A 21,377-nucleotide genomic window follows, 5' to 3' on the forward strand; every position below is an offset into this window, starting at 1 on the left:
GGCCTGGGCTGTCCTTCGCTGCGCCTCTCAATTTATTATTTATTCATGACATTTTACTTAGCTTGTTGTATTTCTGCAGATGGGTTTGTGTGTTTAAGAAACAATTTAGCCATATATTTAAGAGAACAGTTCTTCTTTCCAACATGATATCTAGTGCTAAACTTTAGTTTTTATCAAAATGTGAATCTTGACAGGGTTTTTTTCTGGCGCTCATAAGTGGAGCAAAGAATCTCTAAATTTTACAGAGGGTGTAGTTTAATAATTCATGCCTGGTTTGAGAAAACACAAGATGTCGTCAAACAGAGAAATTAAATTTAAAGTCACAGAAGCTGATTTATGCATACAGTATAATAGCCATAGTGTCTAAGTGAGAAAGACGCATTTCTTGAATTAGTCAGTGTATAGCTATTTCTCTAATGAAAAATAAATAGATACATTAAAATCCTTCTAAATTAATGTAGGAGTGGTGATGCAAACATAATCAATAGCCATCTTGTTTTAGGGCTATTGACTAATTTTTATAATACACAGATAATTTTTATAATGTACAGGCAACTGAAATCAATATTTCATGTCCACATATTTATTTATTTGCAGAGTAATCAATGAATTTGTGATAATACCTGGGCATCATCTCTTTCTTGTTTGTGCTTTATGAGACGTGTCTTGACAGGACTAATATTTTTCTTTTTTTTGTTATTGATGTTGTGAGGTGATGATGTAAGCACTTGGGACCCCCAACATCAGTGCACAACCATACCAGACGGACAATGGCTACTACTATCAGGTGGGCAGATTTCTAAATGTGTCTGGCTAGTTGATGCTGTTGTCTTTTCTTTCCCACATGACGTGTCTAATTATATCGTTGACCCCCCCCCCCCCCCCCCAAAAAAAAACCCAAGACAATAAGTCTGCTCAGCTGAACACGCTGTTTGTTTGTCATTGTGTACTGAACCTAATTGCACCCCATTTAATTAATGGCCATTGACCATAATATTGACGATCTCTGAGCTACTAGAACTATCGTCTCTATTGCAGTTACACGCTCACATGATGTTGCTGTACTATGTGGTCACGAAAACTTAGCGTTTGCACGTTTTAAGCATTGCTGTTTAAAAATAAGTGATTTAGGTCCTTAAAGCAATCAGCAGCGACAGAGAACTCATTTTGCTATATGCGCACGCTTTCTGGGCACTGTAAGAGAGGCATACAGATGTGAATATGTGCTCATAGAGTCCGGGAGTATTGAACAGAGTTATTTTTGCTTTATAGGCCTTGAATGGTTACACACATTTGTATTTGTCAAAATTCCTATCTTTGCAAGTATCCTTGTAAACACAACAATTAAAGGTGCTGTATGTAGGATTGACACCGGGTGGTTGAACTAGGTATTGCAGTCCAAATTAAAAATATTGGAGAGGATTTTTTCACCTGGCCCCTCCTCCTCAGAAATATGCTGTGTTTTCCACCAACTGGCAACCCAGGGTGCCGACATACAATTGGGTAAACTCGCATTGGGCGGGTTTCACAGACCAAAACAAACACCGACATTCCGGCCCGGAACGCACATTTTCAAAGGAGAATATCTGACTGTAGCATTGTTTTTCAAATAAACATGTTAACTTAGCATGTTTCTTAAATATCTGCAAACATATTATGGTATTTTTATGCTTTAGTAAAGTCAAAATCTTACATACAGCACCTTTAAGGTCTTAAGTGAAAGCAAACAGCAGAGACACATGTGTAACAGTATGTTGGATCCGGGCAGCTCTTAAAGTGACAGCAGTCTAAAGTTCTTGCTGTCTGTCATTCATGTGAGTGAAGTGAGTGAATTTACATACAGCCAAGTATGGTGACCCATACTCAGAATTCGTGCTCTGCATTTAACCCATCCAAAGTGCACACACACACACACACACACTGTGAATACACACACACCCGGAGCAGTGGGCAGTCATTTATGCTGCGGCACCCGGGGAGCAGTTGGGGGTTCGGCCGGAGTAGTGGGCAGCCATTTATGCCTTGCTCAAGGGCACCTCAGTCGTGTTATTGCAAGCCCGAGAAAATATAAAATTTTTGATATCATAAAGACCCTATTTAATGCAAAAATAACTTTATCATGATATATTTCGTTACCGTGAAATAAGATTTTGGTCATATTGCCCACCACTACTAGAACTCTTAAAGTTGTAGAGAGATGACTAAATGGTTGAAAAATTTGGTGTACGTGTTAGCACAGAGAAAGCGGAAATAGCATCAATAATATAAAAGAAAGTGTTTTTGTGTTTGACTGAGTTTTGCCCTAGTTGTGAATAGAATAACTATCATACATTGTAGCACTGACGTGGCTATGGTTGGCTTGAACCAGGCTAATATATTTTGATTCACTTTACTGGGGGACATGCACTCCTGCTTGTTCTTATCGTGTTCATTTGCACCATATGGAGGCAGTTAAAGCCCAACAGCAAGCCAGAAACTATAAGCACTTCTGTTGGCAGTGTTTCTATATGCATTAGGACACTTAACGGGGAGAGGCATCTATTGTTCTCTGATAGAACAAGGAACGACCTTCTTTTCGTCCATACAGATTCAGTGCTTGGCTTATGTGAACTTAATAGATGAGAGTAAGTGGAGCCAAAATGCATCACCAGCATGTCAGCATTCACTCACATATACACAGCAATCCATACTGCCACTGTTTCACAGGCTAGTGCTTGAGTTACAGTTTAAGCCTTGTAAAACATAACCTGACACCGGACCTTTTAATGGCTGCTGTCAACATGCTGTATGTGACTCAATGGAGCTGTCAGTCAAACAGCCGGAGTAGAAGGGAATCCTGACATCCATGGACACTTACTGTACACAAAGACATTTAGATGCATTATTATGTGATTAATCACACATTTGTTTTTATTAGAGCTTTTGATATCAAAATCTGAATGCATGTATATTGGCTAGGAGGTCGTTGCAGTCTATGGAGGGTCAGAAAGCTCTCAGATTTCATTAAAAATATCTTTGTGTTCAGAAGATAAATGAAGGGCTTATGGGTTTAGAACGACATGAGGGTGAGTGATTAATGACAGATTTTTCATTTTTAGGTGAACTTTCCCTTTATTAATACCGGAGTGTATTTCTGGTAAGCAGACAACAAACAAAACTGTAACTGTGCCAGTATCTTCATTTTTTTTTTCTGAACAAACATTTAAATTTGGTAGTAACGCCTAGTTTTGAAAACGTTTTCACTGCTGTTACTCAATTTATAGATTTCCTCATTATAGTTAACATCAAATGGTAAGCACAAGGGCTGTTTCTAATATTAAACCGGTTATAATTATAAAACAGGTCATTGCAACAGTGTTTCATCATCACTAGGTGGCAGTGTTTGGAAAGAAAAGGTGAATTTAGCTCAAAACAGACCTAGAAAAGGCTTTTATAAGCAATACAGCAACACTTCTGAGATAATATTATACGTATGTGAAAAGCAAGGATTAGAATTCTGCTCAGAAATGGCATTATGCAGATGTATTGCTTAACATATGGCATACTGATCTAATATCACTTGTATTATGCATCATCGGTTGTAATCTAAAATAGCTCATTAATCGTTACAGTAATTAATGGACAATTTAAAGTATTTTTTTTTCAGTCAGAAAATATATTTCAGAGTAAAGCTGCTTCGTGTGAATATTATACACTGCAGCAGCAGCAGCAGTAGTGAACAAACCTCCTCTACAGTATGATAAAGACACATTCATTGACACTAGGAATGTAATAACGAGCTTCATAACCATATTGCCATTTTATGTTAAGAAACACTGCTTACATACTAGCTCTCATATAAAAACCTGGAAGAGAAAAGAAGAGAAATATGAACAAATCTAGAAGTTTAAAGCCAAATGTGCTGCTAAAACAATCCATGTTTTGATCACAGCCTGAGCAGAATGTTGTGGTATTTTATTACATTTAGTGTTGTTTTTTTTTATACCTGATCATTTGCTTTCTGGAAAATCCAGCATTTTCCAGCAGTTACAGGAAATGTTGTGTGTTTCCACTCAAACCGCAAAAGGGTGGTGCAGGTATTAGGAATATTTCCAGGGTACCTCCTGCAGTACAGTTTTTTTTTTTTTTTTTTGGTTGTTTATTTTGTTTTAAATTGTGGGACTTGCTGTCATGCGAGGATGTGCAAATAAAGTCTGTGCCGTCTACTGCATTGCTCTTTCTGTGCTGTGCTGCAAGCGCTTCTATTAGCACTTCAAATGAACACTGGACTGAAGCTCTGCATTGATCTTCTGTAGAGCACCTTTCTTTCTTTCTCTCCCTCTCCTTCTTTCCCTCCCTCTCTCTTTCCAAAAACTATTGAAATGTTAATTTTCACTGACGTTTAACACGACACTATAAGAGAGAATGTCTGTGAATGACACTAATATTTTCATCACAGAAAATAACATGTGTTTCATAGAAATATAGGCTATTCTAACTAAACTAAAATGCAATTAAGCTTCCATTTGCTAATATTGTGTCATTTCTGTCTCTTCACTGGTCAGATAGCACAGTCATTGCAAGTCTTTCTGATCACAGCAGTGTAGTGTGATTGCTGTCACAAAGAGTCACTGACTGTCATACTAACACATCAATGACTTAACTGTGTGTGTGTTTGTGTGTTCTGATGTGTAGATCATTGTGTACACACAGCGTGTTTTAGAGATTAAGGTAACAGACATCTGATCAGATTGACCAAGCATATTACCTCGTGTACAGGACCTGCTTGAGAGCAGTTAATGGCTTATTTGGTCTGTATATGTGAATACTATATCCTCCACTGACACAGAAACATACTCTTACTCATACTTTTCTCTTTGGTATAACCAAGTACACTAACGTTTGAAAAAAATATTACTGGAAAAATTGTTGTTTGTGGTAAAAAAATTACAACACAAAATAAGTCACAGTCATAATTTGTGGGAAGTGTGTGTAATTAATTTTCACACAGTAGATATTGAAATGATGTTTTGTGAGGTAACACTTTACAGTAAGGTTCCATTTGTTAACTGTATTTAATGCATTAACTAACATTAACTAACAATGACCAATACATTTGTTACAGTGTTAATTATAACAAACGTGCTATGTTTTAGTAAAAAAAATAAAATAAATAATAATCACAATCTGAGACAAAAGTACTTCTATAGTTGAGTTTCTATAGTATGTGCGTGTACGTAGTGTTCAGTAGAGATCACTCGTGATTGAGTTTGAACACAGAGATGTTTCTTCTGAGTGACTGCTGCTGAATGATAGTTGAGTCAGAGCACTAATGAGCCTGTCACATTGATTACACTGATGGATAACCACAGAGAGAGCATGTGTTGAGGTGGTCGTCCCTTGTGAGCTCATTTTACTAAAGATATTAATATCTCTTTTGTTGTTGACATCTAAGGAATATAAAGTAGGCTACATTTTTCTTTTCTTTCCTTTTCTTATTGTCTTGTAGTTTCAGATTTCTGCCTGTAATATCAGTGTCGGTACACAATGTCTTGTCGTTTTATATTACTATAAAGGAAGGGGAATTTTTGGTTAGACTAAGCTGAATCTGTAGAGAAGAGACTTTACTGCTGGTAATTGGGAAAGTCAAGACTGAATGTCCTTGGCTGTCATTGAGAATGAGAGATTGAAGGGTTCAGTGGTGGAGAGAGCAGAAAATGCTCCAGACACACATCTGTCTCTGTGCAGCATTCATCAGTTTTGCTCAGTTGTCTGTATCTCAGGTCGCACCAACTCTAGTGTTCATCAGGAGATTTCGAATAATGGATTATACAGTAGGTACTGAAGACTCAATGATGGGACTTTTGTTTTTGTGATTTATAACCATTCAAAAGCTTCGGTAAGTTTATATTTTCAAAAATACAGTAAAAAAACTAATATTATTACAGTTTAAAATCACTGTTTTCTATTTGAATATTTGTAGTATATTTGTTGTAGCCTAATTTATCAATGTTCAAATCAGTTGTGCTGCTTAATATTTTTGTGGTAACTGTGGTACTGTATATATTTTTCAGGAATATTTCATGAATAGAAAGTTTAAAAGAACAGCATTTATTTGAAATAGAAATCTATTATAAATGTCTTTTCTGTCATATAGATAGGTGTTCATGTTTTTCCTGAACAATAATGTTGAGAATACTCTAAACACGTCTATAAACATGTGCAAAACTGAACTGACTTGCCCAAAACAATTTGAATACAGATTACAGATACAATGAAGCAGATTTGTGCTTAAGCAGGTGGATATTGAAGCTGTTGGTATTTCAAGCACAGACACATGTTGAAATGAGATACACAGCGACAGTGTGTGATGAAGATGTTTCGGTGTGAGTAAAGCCCCCGGCTTTCATGCATCACAGCGCTCGCTTCATCAGGAGCACTGCAACACTGCTCAATGTGACATTGAATTTCACAGGCCAGTGCCTGTTACCCGTGAGCCTAAAGGAGAGAAGAAGGATGAGAAGATTTATATATGGAAGAACAGTAGCCATAATTGATTTTTAATGGGTTTTAAAAAATATGTTTGTCATAGTGATCATGCATTTATCAGCGTATTAATTGGCAGGACTTAAAGGGATAGTTCATCCAAAAATGAAAACGACCCTCATGTAGTTCCAAGCCTGTATTACTTACTTTCTTCTGTGGAACACAAAAGAAGATATTTTTAAATATGTCTCTGTTTGTTTTGTCCATACAGTGAAGGTCAATGTTCATTTTCCACAGAGGAAAGTTTTGGAACAACGTGATGAAACTAGTTTGATATTAAAATATGAAAGTGTTGGCAAATCCAAAAGAGATGATGTAGTCTGTCAGTACTGCCTGTGCAGACAGAGGTTGCACGTCATGTGTGTGGCAAATGAAAGGAAATCAAAAAGTTATTGGCAGAACTGCCATTACGTTTGACCTTGTCATTTAGTCCAGGGTCAGATTATAAAGGCAACCCATTTTTGGGTGATGTTATGCAGTACTACTACCCACTGAGTCCACTCACTGCCATCAAGCTTTCAGCATGCCACTGGGCCGTGTTTGTCATGTTGTCTCCTCTCCTCTCTCTGTCTGGGCTGGTGTGAGCAGCCCTGTTCTGAGTGTATGCACTGTCACAACTGTGTAAATAAAAAATGACATCAAACGTTAAGTACAAGCTTTCTCACCAAGAAGCTGACTGTCACACCCAGTGTGAGCTTGAGGTTGCCTGACATTGCTACCATTAGATAAAATGTCAGCATGTTGCTTAGAACCCTGTGCACAGCAGGAATTGGTCAGTTTTCATAGTAATATATACTTGAGTATGACCTTTGTGCACTTTGTGACTTTGCAGCAGATTTAAAAGTTTAATGTTATGGCCATTTTGTCATTGTTTTGAGCAATTCTGTTTTGTATTCACAGTGATGCACTATTGCCAGATAAAGACATAGCCAACCACACAATTTAATAAAAAACAAATGAGCACCAAGGGCATTGAGCTTTGTTGGTTGCTGTTACATTGTTTGTGTATGTCTTTAGCTCTCTGAAGAGACTTTTTTGCTTTGATTTATCCAGTGGCTCAAAAACTAGGGTTTCTTCAGGACCAGGATTTTAAAGACTAAATACACTACCAGATTTGTTCAGTGTAATACAGTTAACAAATATGTCCTTACAATGTTATTTTTGTAATATTCAGAAATAGTGTTTATTAATATTTGGAATTAGCGTTTGTTTTTGTATTTTCAGTTTTCTTTTTTTTAAGTTTTAGTATTTTTTTATACTAGTATTTTTTAATTTGGTTTTATTTTAGTTTCAGTAATTTTAGTACTTAAACTTTAAGCAAAATTACAAATGTTTAAGTTTGTTTAAATTTTCATGCGATATTTTGATTTTATTCCAGTATTATTTCAATAACCAAAATCTATTTTAATAGTTTTATTTTTTAGTTAACAATGAAAACACACTGGTCTTTGTAATTAAACACTGAAATGTATTAAAGGGGTCATCGGATGTCCATTTTCCACAAGTTGATATGATCCTTTTAGGGTCTTAATGAAAAGTCTATAACATAGTTTGGTTAAAATATCTCAATGGTAGTGTAAAACAACCCTTTTTACCTTGTCAAAAACAGCTTTGTTCACAGCAAACCGTTTCAGTGCATGTCCCTTTAAATGATAATGAGCTCTGCTGACCCCACCCCTTACTTCCTTGGGGTGATGAGCCGTTCTCATGAGACTGTTTACTTTAGCCGTGGAACTTGCTAACTAGCACATTATTAGGGAAGGCGATTTGCAAAGATTCATAAAAAACCTTGATTGGGTGAACAGAGACACATTTAGGGTGTACTCATACTAGGCTTTTTGAACCGCGCCGAGATACGTCCAGCACGTTTGCTTAAATTTTCTGACCAGCAAAAGCAATAGATCTGCATCATATGAGAGGGTCGTGTGTCATCACATCTCAAAGGCTCAAAATAATAATAAACAACAAAGTGGACAAACGATGTACTTCATTGTGCTGAGCGAGAGCACTTCTCTACTGCCTTCTTGTGCTATCGAAACTTCCCATTTCACACTTATGAAGTCATGATTACGTGCTTGTTGCATTCAAGTGATTTGTTGTCGGAAAGAATAAAATGTAATATTCCATTGGTTGATAATCATAAACATTCACCGTGCTAGATAATCAGCTTGATACGATTCTGGAATTTCGGTCAAATAGCCTACATGCTTATTTTAATGCTTATTTATACAATATGCTTCAAATGCCTACATATACTGTAAATAGGCATCACTTTAACGACAAGACAAGGTGATGAGGTTGTTGTTTAAAAAAAGAATAATAAAGAATAGCATTAACAGCAATCGTTGTCCCCTAATATGTTTAAAGTTTATGGCCCACCTAACTCGGAAACTGGAGTATCAAAATAATCTCAGAGTAGTAAATACGACTTCAGAGGCCGTTCATGTCATTTATGCCATGACATGATTAGAAAACTAGTATTCACGATCATTCCGTTAGCACTTGAAGGCAGCATAAAGCGTCCTCTGGCCTGGAACGTAAAGTGCAATGTGAGTGCAGGCCCGAGGGGGAGTGGGGAGGGGGGACAATCGCTCTCGGGCTCGGTTCAAGACAACCGTGCCTAGTGTGAGTACACCCTTAGTTAGATCAGGGGGTGCATTCCCTTTACAAAAGTAATCCACTACGTCTTCAGAGGCTCAGATGTTGGGAGTAAATGACGACTGCTATGTTTATTATTACATAAAAAAAAACCACCTCAATCGCTTAGGAGACAGTCTTGTCTACACCTGCTCCAGCGTCGAAACAATGGCGGATTGTTTCCAGCTCACTCAGGGTGGGGTCAATGCTGAAACGCCAGTCAGTCAATAGTTGTGGGCGGGGCCTGTGCAGAACTACATCACTCTGCCAAGAATCTCAGAACAGCCTGGTCTGAGAAAATGATCATTATTATTGGGGATTAAAAAAAAAAAAAAAAAAACCTGGTGGATTTTTATCATTATAGGGTGGATGTGTACACACACACTGCTAACACACATTTATTTTCAAACAACATGTAAAAGTTAATTTTGCATCTGACAATCCTTTTAATATTACCTTGACTGAACAGGCCCAATATTATGAAAAATTATTAGTGCCACTGCTGGGAAAAACCCACTTAACCCACCCTAAGCTGGTTTAAACTGGTCTTAACTTTTTTTTTGTAGGATTTTCTTCCAACAAAAAGTTTCCAAGTTGTTTATCTGGTTTAGCAGGGTGCAGATGTGCCCAAAACCCCTTTAAAACCATCTTGACTAAGTTGAGACCAGCAAACCAGCTTAGACTAATTAAAAACAAAAATTCCAAACCACATTGTGGTCTGCATTGCAAATTAACTCATATCTAGTGTAGTCTAGGTTGTTTTATTCTTATATGTTGTGTAGTTTCAGTGCATGGTTACAGGGTTAGTTGCAATTAGCATTGATTTGCTGTCTGTGAGCCTATCAGAACAGACCTGTGACCCATTTATACATTGCAATCCAACAATTCAGACCTCTGCTTTTAGATTTTAGAGGAATACAGTCATTTGTATGCACACTGTGCCCAAACTGCCAAGCCTGTGCTCACTGTGTTCCCTCCTGCTCTTCTGCCTGCTTCTTACTCTTGCTGTCTCTCACTTCATCTATTCATTTTCTAATCCACTCTGTTACACTATAGCTGCAAGAACATTTTAAGCTTCGATTGAGCATCTTAAGCTTTAGGGCTGTTGACATTTATTTGGATTTTTTTGTTCAACTCTTTGTTAATTTGATGTTATCCAGTATGTGTGTTGTCTGATTCCTTCTGGCTTTTGGCTCATCACAAGCTTTACTATTACTATAAAACTGAACAAATTCTTAGTGCTAAGTATACAGATTCTGTGAAGTAAGCAACTAGCAACAATTTATAGCAATTCCCCAGCAACCAGAACATCCTATCACCTCAAAAACTCAACTCAAACTAATCTAGCAACCAGAGAGCAATTGATTAATGCACCCAGAAGAACTTAGCAGATACATAATGTGCTGGAAACCCCCCACAACATCCTGAGACATCTAAAAAACACTCGGAACACCTTAGCAGCCACATAGTCCCACTCTGGCCGGTACCCACAACATCTTAGCATCCAGAAAACAGATGTCTAAAATCACTCAGTACACCCAAGAAACCACATAGCAGATGTATAAAAACCCTCAGAACATCTTAGCAATAGGAGTGTGCGATATTTATCATCTACAGTAACATCGTAATTGTTGTTTTAATGATGCGTGAGCTGACATTATCGATTATGTCACTGACTTTGCAAAAAACAAACAAAATGTGTCTTGAGAGTCCAAAAGCCTATTAGAATGCGGTTAGAATGCCACTATAATTCAAGTTATGAAAGCAAAAATACCCCTTAATGGGTTTTTGTATTTATAAGATATATTTAAGTAATATTATACAGACAAGATTGCTGTTTTCGTGAATATTTAATGGCCAAACGGATGTTTCTGAAAGTTCACATTGTTGTTCCAGATGAAATATAACACAGATTACATTAAATAAATATTTGTTTTTACCAGGTTAAATAAATGCTGATTATTAGTAACTCAAACCCTTTTATCTAAACCTCTCTACTTAACTGTTAGTTGCACACATCTACCATGTTTGTAGTTTTGAACTGAATCCTTCGCCAATGCATAATGGATTGTGGGCAATATTAGCCATTAGATCCACACTTCAAAAATCTACCTGAAATAGTAGACCATAAAGAAACTTTTGGCATACTCTTTTCGACATACTATGCTTTGGGACACACTTATTTTAATCTCACATAGTATTTATGATGGATAGTACTATGTGAGACAGCAGTCATTTAAAAACGCTTAGCAATCACATAAGCTGCGTCTCATTTCAGAGGCTTCATCCTCCGGAGGTCGTATTTGTCAGCCACATAAACAAGAGTTTATTACGGTCACTTTTCTTTGCCTCAATGATGTATGCGTCTGACAAATGCGACCTCTGGAGGATGCAGCTATGGTGGTTTTATTTGGGAAGCACCCTGGATACCCATAGTCAAGCACCACTCACATTTTCTTCTAAAACTCTGACTGTTTGTAATAATGGTCTAACATTACTTTTCATGTTCAGACAGCAACTATGAAAAGAAATATGCATTTCTTTATTTTCTTTTGAGACATGACAACAGGAAGCAGGTGGAGATCAACCAAACCTGACTGAAATAACAGCTGTCTTTCATTACACAGTATTTTTAAAACCTGCAATCTCAGTAAAACATGTCTGAAATAGAACGGCTTTGGCTGTATAAACAGCATCAGGAGCCGAGTAGCAGTTGGTGATAGAGCTGTGTGAACATCTATTCATCTGCAGCCAGCTCCCTCCTGATCTAACAGCATCCTCTCTCCGTCTCTCTCTTTTTTTCATCTTCTCAACTAAAGCTCAGACTGAATCTGTTTCCCTGCATCACAGAGATAATATTTTAAGATGGTTTGAAGAGGTGTTCATAGCTCTGACAGAGAGAGAAGAGCATGTGTCTGGTCTCGAGCTGCTGGACTGAAACTAACCACCCCTGCCGCTGCCGCTGCTGCTGCCGCTGCTGCACTGAGCTCATGGGAATCATGGGAAAGTGGGGCATCACTGATACACAGTGGAGCGGAGGAATGGAGGAGGATTAATCTTTCTTTCGTTCTTTCTCTCCTCCTTACACATGCATAAACATGCTTCTCAAACCTCATGCATGTGCAGAGCACAGCAAATGTGAGGCTTCTCACTTGCCGCTGTGGAAGTGTGAATGCACATGTGTAAATGTTCACCGGTGATTAGATTTTTATTTCATCTGTCTTTGCCTCTAGCGAGAGCTCGTTGCTGCTGTGAATTTATGAGGAGTGTTAATTAAGGAAGCTCTTAAGCTATTCCATAAATCAGTCATAAGACCACTCTAGTTATTAAAGTGAACTCAAGTTAATTTTTTTAATTAAATTATTTGCAGATTCTTGTTAATGTTAAATAATGCTACAGTATGCTTAAAGGGACGGTTCACCCAAAAATGAAATCATGTAGTCACTCTCATGTCTATTCAAGCCTGCATGACTTTATTTCTTTTAGATATTTTGAGAAATGTTTCAGTGTTTGATAAACCAATGATCACCAAACTGTTTGGTTGCCAGCATTCTTCAAAATATTCTATGTACCACAGAGTAAAGAAACTCATACAGGTTTGGAATGACATGAGGTGAATATGTTGTCAGATTTTTTGTTTTTTTTTTTGAAATTTTTAATATTTTTAATTTTTTTAACTGTTTTAAAGTGATCAGGATTAAGTCCAGGGTTACATCACTTTCATTTTTAAGTTTTAGGTTTAGGTTAATTTTTAACTACTGGGTTAACTATTTCCGGTGGCTTAGATCTAGTCAGCTAAGATGTATTGGAGAATAACTTACTGCTGTAACTGCTGAAAAAAAATATTTCTTTTATGTATTTTTATATTTTTTTGTGTGTTTGAAGGTTTTTGGGTGTGTATGGAGGGCTTTGGATGGGATAATTGGAAATAGGTTCATTTGAAAACATTTTTGCAAAACTCCAAAAACCTACCTATATATAGAGTTTACAGCATTTATAGCAAAAAGGAACATTAGTGGCACTAAAATGCCAGAAATGGATTAATGATTAATAAAGACTTATTTTCAGCTGGTTTCTTACAAAATATTGTGCTTACACTTCAAAACACATTTAACATAGTACATGATTTGTAAACTAATATATTTTGGTGTTTACATGGCATAACCAGCTCCATATGTATAGCTTTTCTGATATAATAAACTTGCTCAGTAGCTCTCCTGGTATAGCACTGCACTTAGGAGTCCCTAGTTTCGATAAATAGCTTATAAAGTAAGCTAAAATGGCATTGTTGCTACAGCAAATATGTTTTAACACTATCTGTTTAGGGTGGGGTTTAGTGTAGGTGCCGCATAATTTTCAAAAGCAACAGAGCTTTAAACTTTTACTGCCACTCGCCATATATTTAATTTCTAAATTGCCACCATGTAACAACCAGCATAATAAAATGTTGCCAGATTCACGTTAATCTGTTTCAGAGAACATTTGTTATTTCTGTTTGCAGTAAATTAATACATTTTATAGTATTTTGTTGATTATAATAAACATTTTTGCATTTGTGTGAGGGATTTTCAAAGAAAAATGTTTATGGTTTAATCAGGACAGAATACAAGAAAGTTGTTTTCATTTTAATCATAAAAACACTGCCTGTTTTATTTTTTTTTCAGGCCATGATCAACCCCCTATCGATACTTTGATTTCTCTGTATCTTATTTATCTATTTTCGTTATTTGTCATGGTACTTAAACGAGGAGAAGGTTAATTATCTGTAATTGTGCGTATTATCCAGCACAGCTGAGGTTAGGCTTAAGATAGCTGTGTGTGTTGCGAGGGAGCACACTCACGCTCCCCTCGATGTCACAGCTGTGGGACGGCTCAGCTGAATAGTTTCCTAGCAACAACCTAGAGAACGAGGCAGAGAGAGGGAGGGAATGTGACAGGCCGGAGTAGGGGAGGTGATTTGCTGGGAGGAGTGGCCAAAAGCCCAACAACTGTTGCCAGATCACTGGCGTCTCTGTCCGTATGTGTTCGTGTGTGGCCGCATGATCACTTGCTGCAGGTTGGAGCGAGTGTGTGTGCATGTGTGAGGAGGACTGAGCCGATTTGGAGCAGCGGTGGATGTAGGCGGGGATACCTGAAGCCACTGAAATCTGACGGGACTGGACACTTATATTTCACCTGTTGGACTGTAGTGAGGGTGGGGATCCTGGAGGGAGACGGGGACAGCAAGTCTTGGACGTCCTCAGCCGATGAGGGCTTAACCGGCACGAGTGGAGAGGATGGAGGAGATGGATCTTCATTACTGAGTGGCGGGGTAAGAGGATGAGATGAGAAAACTCCCATGTGTGAACGTTTGCTGCAGCCAAGCAAAGTCCATTGTTCCTGCTCTTCCTCTCATGTTCTTCTCTCATCCTCTTTCCTCTGTAATAATCTGTCAGCGTACATGCTCATCTTCTCCCAACACTGATGCTGAGAGGCTCTTGTAGATCTCTTTGACTCCCAATGCCACTTTAGAGAGAGATGAAGCTCAATGAAATGATTTTTTTATTGTAAGATACTAAGGCTCTGGTTGTGGTGGAATTCACACCCAGCCTGTGTGTTTCCCAAACGCTACACCTGCCCATGAATGACAAGTTGAATGAATGACCGGAGAGCCAGCCTGGATTGTGTGGTGATCTGTTTGAGGGGAAAGGGGTCATGCTATTGAAATGCTAATCAGACAGTGTGTGTTTGGACTGTGTGTCGATGCGTTTTTTGGCAGTGTGTGTGTGTGTTCATGTGTGCCTTCGTCTACCCAACAACCGTTGGTGACCCCATTGTTTCTGTTTTCCTCATACTTTGTTTCTTAAATGCCAGACTGGTGAAAATATTTGTTCTTTGCAAAAATCCCCAGTTTTGCACCTCAAATGAGACTAATGGTGTAGAAAATCTAGCAGACTGATTGATTGTTGTTGTAAACTTAAACAGTTAATTCTGTGTCTCTTGGGAACAGGCTAATGGTGTGTGCTGGGAGTTGTTGTGGGGTTGGGGGTTGTTGAAGGGGAGGAGTTTTGTGGAGTTTTGAATAAGGCTGATAGTTAGAAGGGACTGTGTGAACATGAAAGGGGAGTTTGAATGTGCTGGGGTGGTTTGGGAAGACTCTTCCATGGTTTATGACCACCCACTGGTAGTAACGCATCTATATTGTGTTTGTATGAATGTGTGTTTCTTAATGTTGCAGTAATGTTATTCCACTGGCAGGGGACAATTTAGAAAGGTCAAGGAACAATAGGGTTAGACGTCCATTAAAATTCCTTCCCTGGTGCTTGCGTTTATCCCTCTCATGGTTTGTTTTGCCAAAGAGTTATTGGCCTCTTAAACTTTTACTGCTGAGAGCTTGTCAGCTATATGCTGATAAATGTTCATTTTAGATAAAGTTTAGTCAATTCAAAGGCCTGTTCCTTCACTGCGGAGGACATTTAGTCATGAGCCTGTTTTAAACACAGCATATGTGTGGTTGAAATAACATTGCTTTTAGCTGTCAAAGTTGTCATATATATTTAAAATAATAAAATGTCATAAATTAAGCATAATTGTATCATATAATGCATTAGTGTATTGGATGTCAACTTTCAGTATTATTCTGAAATATTATTACAGTCTAAATTAACTATTTGAAAATGTTATAAAATGTATTTTATGCCTGTGATGACAAAGCTAAATTTTCAGCAGCTTCCAGTCTTCAGTGTCACATGATCCTTCAGAAATCATTCTAATATGCTGATCTGATGCTTAAGAAACATTTCTTATTATTATCATCAATGTTGAAAACTGTTTATTCCAATATTTTTGTGGAAATTGTGGCCCTTTTTTTTTCAGTATTATTTAATGAATAGAAAGTTCAAAAGAACTACATTTTTTTTAATATAAATCTTTTGTAAAATTGTCTCTTTTGATCAATTGAATGTGTCTTTGCTCAGTTGCTACAATATATAATATATATATATATATATATAAATATATATATATATATATATATATATATATATATATATACAATATATTTATATATATAAAAATCTTACTGACGCCGAACTCTTGCCCGCTTATGTGTATATTATATATAGCTATAGTAAGCATTTTTCTGGAGTTTTATAATTTTTATTCTAACTTTTGCTTGGTTTAATATCATCCACCCTCATACAGTATAGGCTGATGCTTATACATAGGTACTGTACATAAGTCAATCCAGCTCTTTTGTCTACTGTATTTAAGATCAGTCTTTTAGCAGTTGGTCTGACAGCTTTAGATATCGATCTGTTATGAAATGCTGTATCAAGCCTGGTTATTGCGTGGGCAGCATAGAATCTGTGCATGACCAAGGGCTCTATCTGTACTACCATTTCATAGACATCAAAATGCAAAGCCCAGCAAAAGATATAATTCAGTGTTATAGAGGTTAATTGCAGTTTGGACACTCTAAAACCCAGTAATGTGGTGCATCCAGACTGTTGCTCTGCCAAGGGAGAGGAGTGGATGAACATTTTGTGACCGACATTTTGAAGTCAGTGGTACACTTTTATGATTGTGCCTGGATGTTAGAGCAACTCAATTGAGAACCATATTTCCACTTGTCTCAACATGTCTTGCTTTCAAAGGGACACCTACACATGCTGTGGAATAATATGGTAATTAGCTTAGCCAAATGCCCCTGCAGTATTGATTGTGTAACTGCAGCTCTGGATGGCCTTTCTCTGTGTTTGTTGGGTTACCATTTTCAAGGTCAATAAAAAGTTCAAAGGTGTTTCGCTTTCATACCATCCAGGGAAGGGCGGCCGACAGTTTTAGAGCCCCGAGAGCTGGATTATGACTCATGGCTCCCGGTAAATCCACACTGCCTTTTGTCTGCTGACTGTGTAGGCAGCGAGATGGCCAGCTATCCAGCTGCATTTCCACTGAGATCTCAAACAAAACCAGCCAAGCGCAGTTGATACAAAAATGAGCCCCCAGCTTGTATGTCTCCCACTTGCATGTTTCTGTTGTCACTTCAGTAACACAACTGACAGTAATATACTTCAGTATACTAAAGTGTTTGATCTTAGCTAGCTAGCTTACAGGTTCATTAGGGTCACTAGCCAAAACTAGCATTTAGCAAAAACAGTAATGTTAAAGGTAAAGCCATTTCGAGATACAGGGTTTAAACTCTTTGTACATATTGTTTTGAGGTAGTTGCTGTATAGAATCGGGATGTCAGGTGGTCCAAAATGTTTGTTTAAAGTGGGTTGTTACCTGAGAAATCCCCAAAAACAGCAGCTACTGTGTGTGGTAGGCATCGCTGTTGTCTTTCTGTCATGTTCATGTGCACACTTGACATTTCTTTTGAGCTGCACTTGAAAGGCTGTGAATATGATGGTGCACTTTGGACGCTAGCCAGAACTGAGTGTTGTGTTTGTTTGTTTGTTTGTGTGGGTTGCTGTCATCTTAAGATGGCAGATCTGTAAAGAAGTGCTGTTCGTCTCCAGATTTACAGAGAAAAATTAAACCGCATCTAAACATGATAAAAAAAATATTTGCTCCACTTTCACTGAGGAAAATATTCTAATAATGTATGTGAGTGAGATATCTAGGTGCATTCCTCCATCACGCATCTTCTCCTAGACTTCACAGACAAAACTTCTGTATTATTTATAGATCTGAGGGCTTTGGGACATGTTGTGCATTTTAATGTTTTCTGGCATGCTCCGAGACAAAGAAATAGTGTCGCATTAAACACGTTTAATCCACTACCATTCAAAAATTTGGGGTGTTTTTTTTTTTTTGCTTTTGAAAAAAAGTCTCTTATGCTTACCAAAGCTGCATTTATTTGATCAAAAATACAGAAAACCATAATATTGTGAATGTGAATATATTGTTACAATTTAAAATAACCAATTTCTATCTGAATATATTTTAGAAAGTAATTTATTGTGATGGCAAAGCTGAACTTTCAGCAGCCAAGTGTTAAGCGTTTAATGCAAAATCATTCCAATATGTTGATTTTCTGCTCATGAAAGATTTCTTATTATTATCAGTGCTGAAAACAGTTGTGCTGCTTAACATTTTTGTGGAAACCGTGATACCTTTTTTTTTCAGATTTCTATGATGATCAGAAAGTTCAAGAAAACTGCATTAATCTGAAGTAGAAATTGTAACGTGTTGCTTTTTTTATACTTTTAATCAATGTAATGCATCCTTGCTGAATAAAAGAAATTATTCCTTAAAATAATTAAAAACTTAAAAACTTTGGAACGGTAGTGTACTTTCTGACCATTTCATTTAATTCTCTCTCTCAAATACAGAACTTTAATTATTGGACTGTCCCTTTAAGCCAAGTAATAAAATTATATTGCTTTCAGCCAGTAATGAGATAAAAGTGTGTTTGATTACACAATAACCATCGACAGAAACCCACTTACACTCTGCAAGAATACAACAGCTTTGACTCGACATGGACATCACTATGTGTTTGAATCAATACCTGGCTGCATATTCCAGAGTAGAGTCACTGGCTTTTTAATGATGATCATCCCTCCAAATCAGCACACTGTAAGCAATGTGGACACACTGGTGGGAGTATTTTAGCCCTTAGCATCCCAGATTTTGGATGTTAGCTGTATTTAAGCTTTGATGCAACTTAGTCTGTACTCAGCAATATTGCATGAAATGCTGGAGGTACGGGTGGATCAGCAGTACTGCAGCATGACAGTATTAGTCCATCATGCTAACCTTAAAAATAGTCAAACAGCAAAATCTGCAAACCTGTAGTTTTGTACAGTCAAACTCTAATTTAGAACAACTGCATTAAAGTGAGGCTTCCCTTCATTGGTATTTATTTAAATAAAATGTGTCTATAATATGAACAGTCCACAAATCGTAAGTTAATCAGCCACATAAAATCAAATCACTTCATTGTTACTACACCATATACACAGAGTAATGGTGAGTGAAATTATAGTAACAGTTTCTTAACTGCTTTCATCAGTGAAATACATATAACTCTATTTTAGTATAATATTTTTTGGCTTATAAAATGATATAAAGTATGTTTGTGTATTAATGCATGCCTAACATTAAAAGCAGTCTGTCAGTAGAAGAGTGTAAATAATGAATGTTAAGTCTAGGCATTCCAGACGGTGCTGTCTAAGGGGGGCTGGCAGATTCAGGTCAGGTTGGACCAAAAGGGGTCTTAGTTTCTAGCTCATTTATCTGGGCTCTCACTGCAGGAGACCCCTGCATCTCCTCTTACATTACTGCAGTCAGAGTGTATCTGATAGGGCTGCATTCATCACAGTCGCTGCTCAGCAGGGAGAGCCTCTATTATGCTGTCAAAGCTTCACATTAAGACTATGCAGATATCAGTCATCAGTAATCTGCTCCTCTGCTCTTATCTCCAAAGATCCAGCCATGTGGGAAGAATCAAAGTTTTACTCAGATTTGCGACTAGACCCGTGAGGTTTAATCCTGAGGCTGGCCGTTACGTTTCCTTTTCATAGGCATAATCTCAGATCAGACCGGACAGACTAGAAGCTTTTTACCTCAAGGCCTTTTTAATAAATGGAAAGGACTAGTTTAAAGACTGGATATACAGTATATATGTGCTAGTTTGGTTGGTTATATGCTAGACATGTTGGTTCTACACTGCAGATTTCCTTAATCAGTAAAAGTTGTAATATATTTTTTGAGTAGATGTTTTAGAAGAAAATACTATTTCATCCATCTATTTCTAAATTTTGTTTAATTCGGTGTGTCGCTGCTTTTTAATTATTTGTGAAAATTACTAGCATTTTCTGAGTAAATCCTACACCAGATTATTACTATTTTTTTTTTTTTATTTTCATGTGTGACCTACAAAGGAAGATAATGGACTCGCTGAGGTGTGAACGTGAGAGGGGTCACATCAGAAACACACTAACACACTGCTGCACTCACTGAGATACACTCAGATATGAATGAAATGCTTTTAGGAAAAGGCTGAGTTTGCGTTTGAAGGAAAGACCATTTTTTAAACACATTGTACTGTATATTATTGAGGAAAGAAAAATGAGGAAGAGGGGAAAATATGGTAAAGGCTTAGTATAAAGAGTGAGGGATCAAAGGAGAGTAGAGCAGCTGACTATTACATTCCTGTGCTAATCAAGCAGTAGTAATATAGAGAGTGTAGTAAAGATCCCTATTAGAATTAGATGTATGTCTAAAGCTGTTCCTTAGGGACCCTATAAGTCAATTTGAGTGTTTGTTTATACATAAGCATGATGTTACATTAGGACAAAATATCAAATTGACTGGCATTTATTTTAAATAAATAGTACAAATACATTTCAAGCAAAACATTTCATACACACACACACACACACACACAAATACAGATAGAAGTGTTTAAATAAAACAATACTATGACAAAAAAGAATTTGTCAAACGTTAGTGGTCCATGTTTGTAGTTAATGTGATAAACTTCACCCTTGCTTAAAATTGCCTTCAGAACAGATGGTTAAAGTAAATCAAAATTGTTTGATATTTTATCTGTGAATTGAAATTCAGAAAATGTGTCCAAATATATATTTGGGGTCACTGACAAACTAGCAATTTATGGCTGTTTATTTCTGAAATTAGTGATTTTTACATGGTGTTAAAGTATTGGAGAAGTCTGTTTTATTGTAGCATTGCCTTATAAATAAATGTCTTAGACAAATTATGATAATCTATGAGGGATTTTAAAGCACATTGGTGTGTACTGTATTTCCCCAGAATGCAGTTAAGGCTTTATGACCAGCAATAATTCTCAGCTTTAATAATACAGTATCTCCCAAGACACATAAATACACTTTCATATTAGATAGACAGAAAGTGTCAGAAATGTAGGAATTTAAAGTAAACATATATAAAGACTTACCATTAATTTAACAATCTCTTACAGTGTGATAATTATTCTGCTCTGTCTGTGCTGATTCCCATTGTCCTCCTGCCATTGAGATATGACATGAATTTTAATAAGTAAATTAATATTTTGAACTGCACTTGTTGTAGGACAGAATGGATGTAAAAAAAAAAGTCAAACCTTGAGAGAGTGAGCGGGGAAATGTTCACTGTGGTATAAACTGGAGAATATTTAAATCTTATTTCATTTTGAGAGCACTATTTCTGTCTCTGCCATGCAATCTAAATCCTCATCCTTTTCTTCTCTTTGTTACACTCACTATTCG

At 37.0% G+C, this 21,377-nt stretch overlaps 1 protein-coding gene across 1 annotated transcript in view; it reads left to right on the top strand.

The window, feature by feature from the left end:
• The window catches only part of LOC109085646 (rab11 family-interacting protein 4A-like), a 44,165-nt gene that overhangs the window by 9,151 nt on the left and 13,637 nt on the right, over positions 1–21,377 (top strand). Inside the window, 1 exon segment of the mRNA XM_042719924.1 lies at positions 713–787. Within this exon segment, the coding sequence (XP_042575858.1) occupies positions 713–787 (75 nt within the window).

The sequence above is a fragment of the Cyprinus carpio genome, chromosome B3 (assembly GCF_018340385.1).
Source record: "Cyprinus carpio isolate SPL01 chromosome B3, ASM1834038v1, whole genome shotgun sequence".
Classification (NCBI taxonomy): Eukaryota; Metazoa; Chordata; class Actinopteri; order Cypriniformes; family Cyprinidae; genus Cyprinus; species Cyprinus carpio.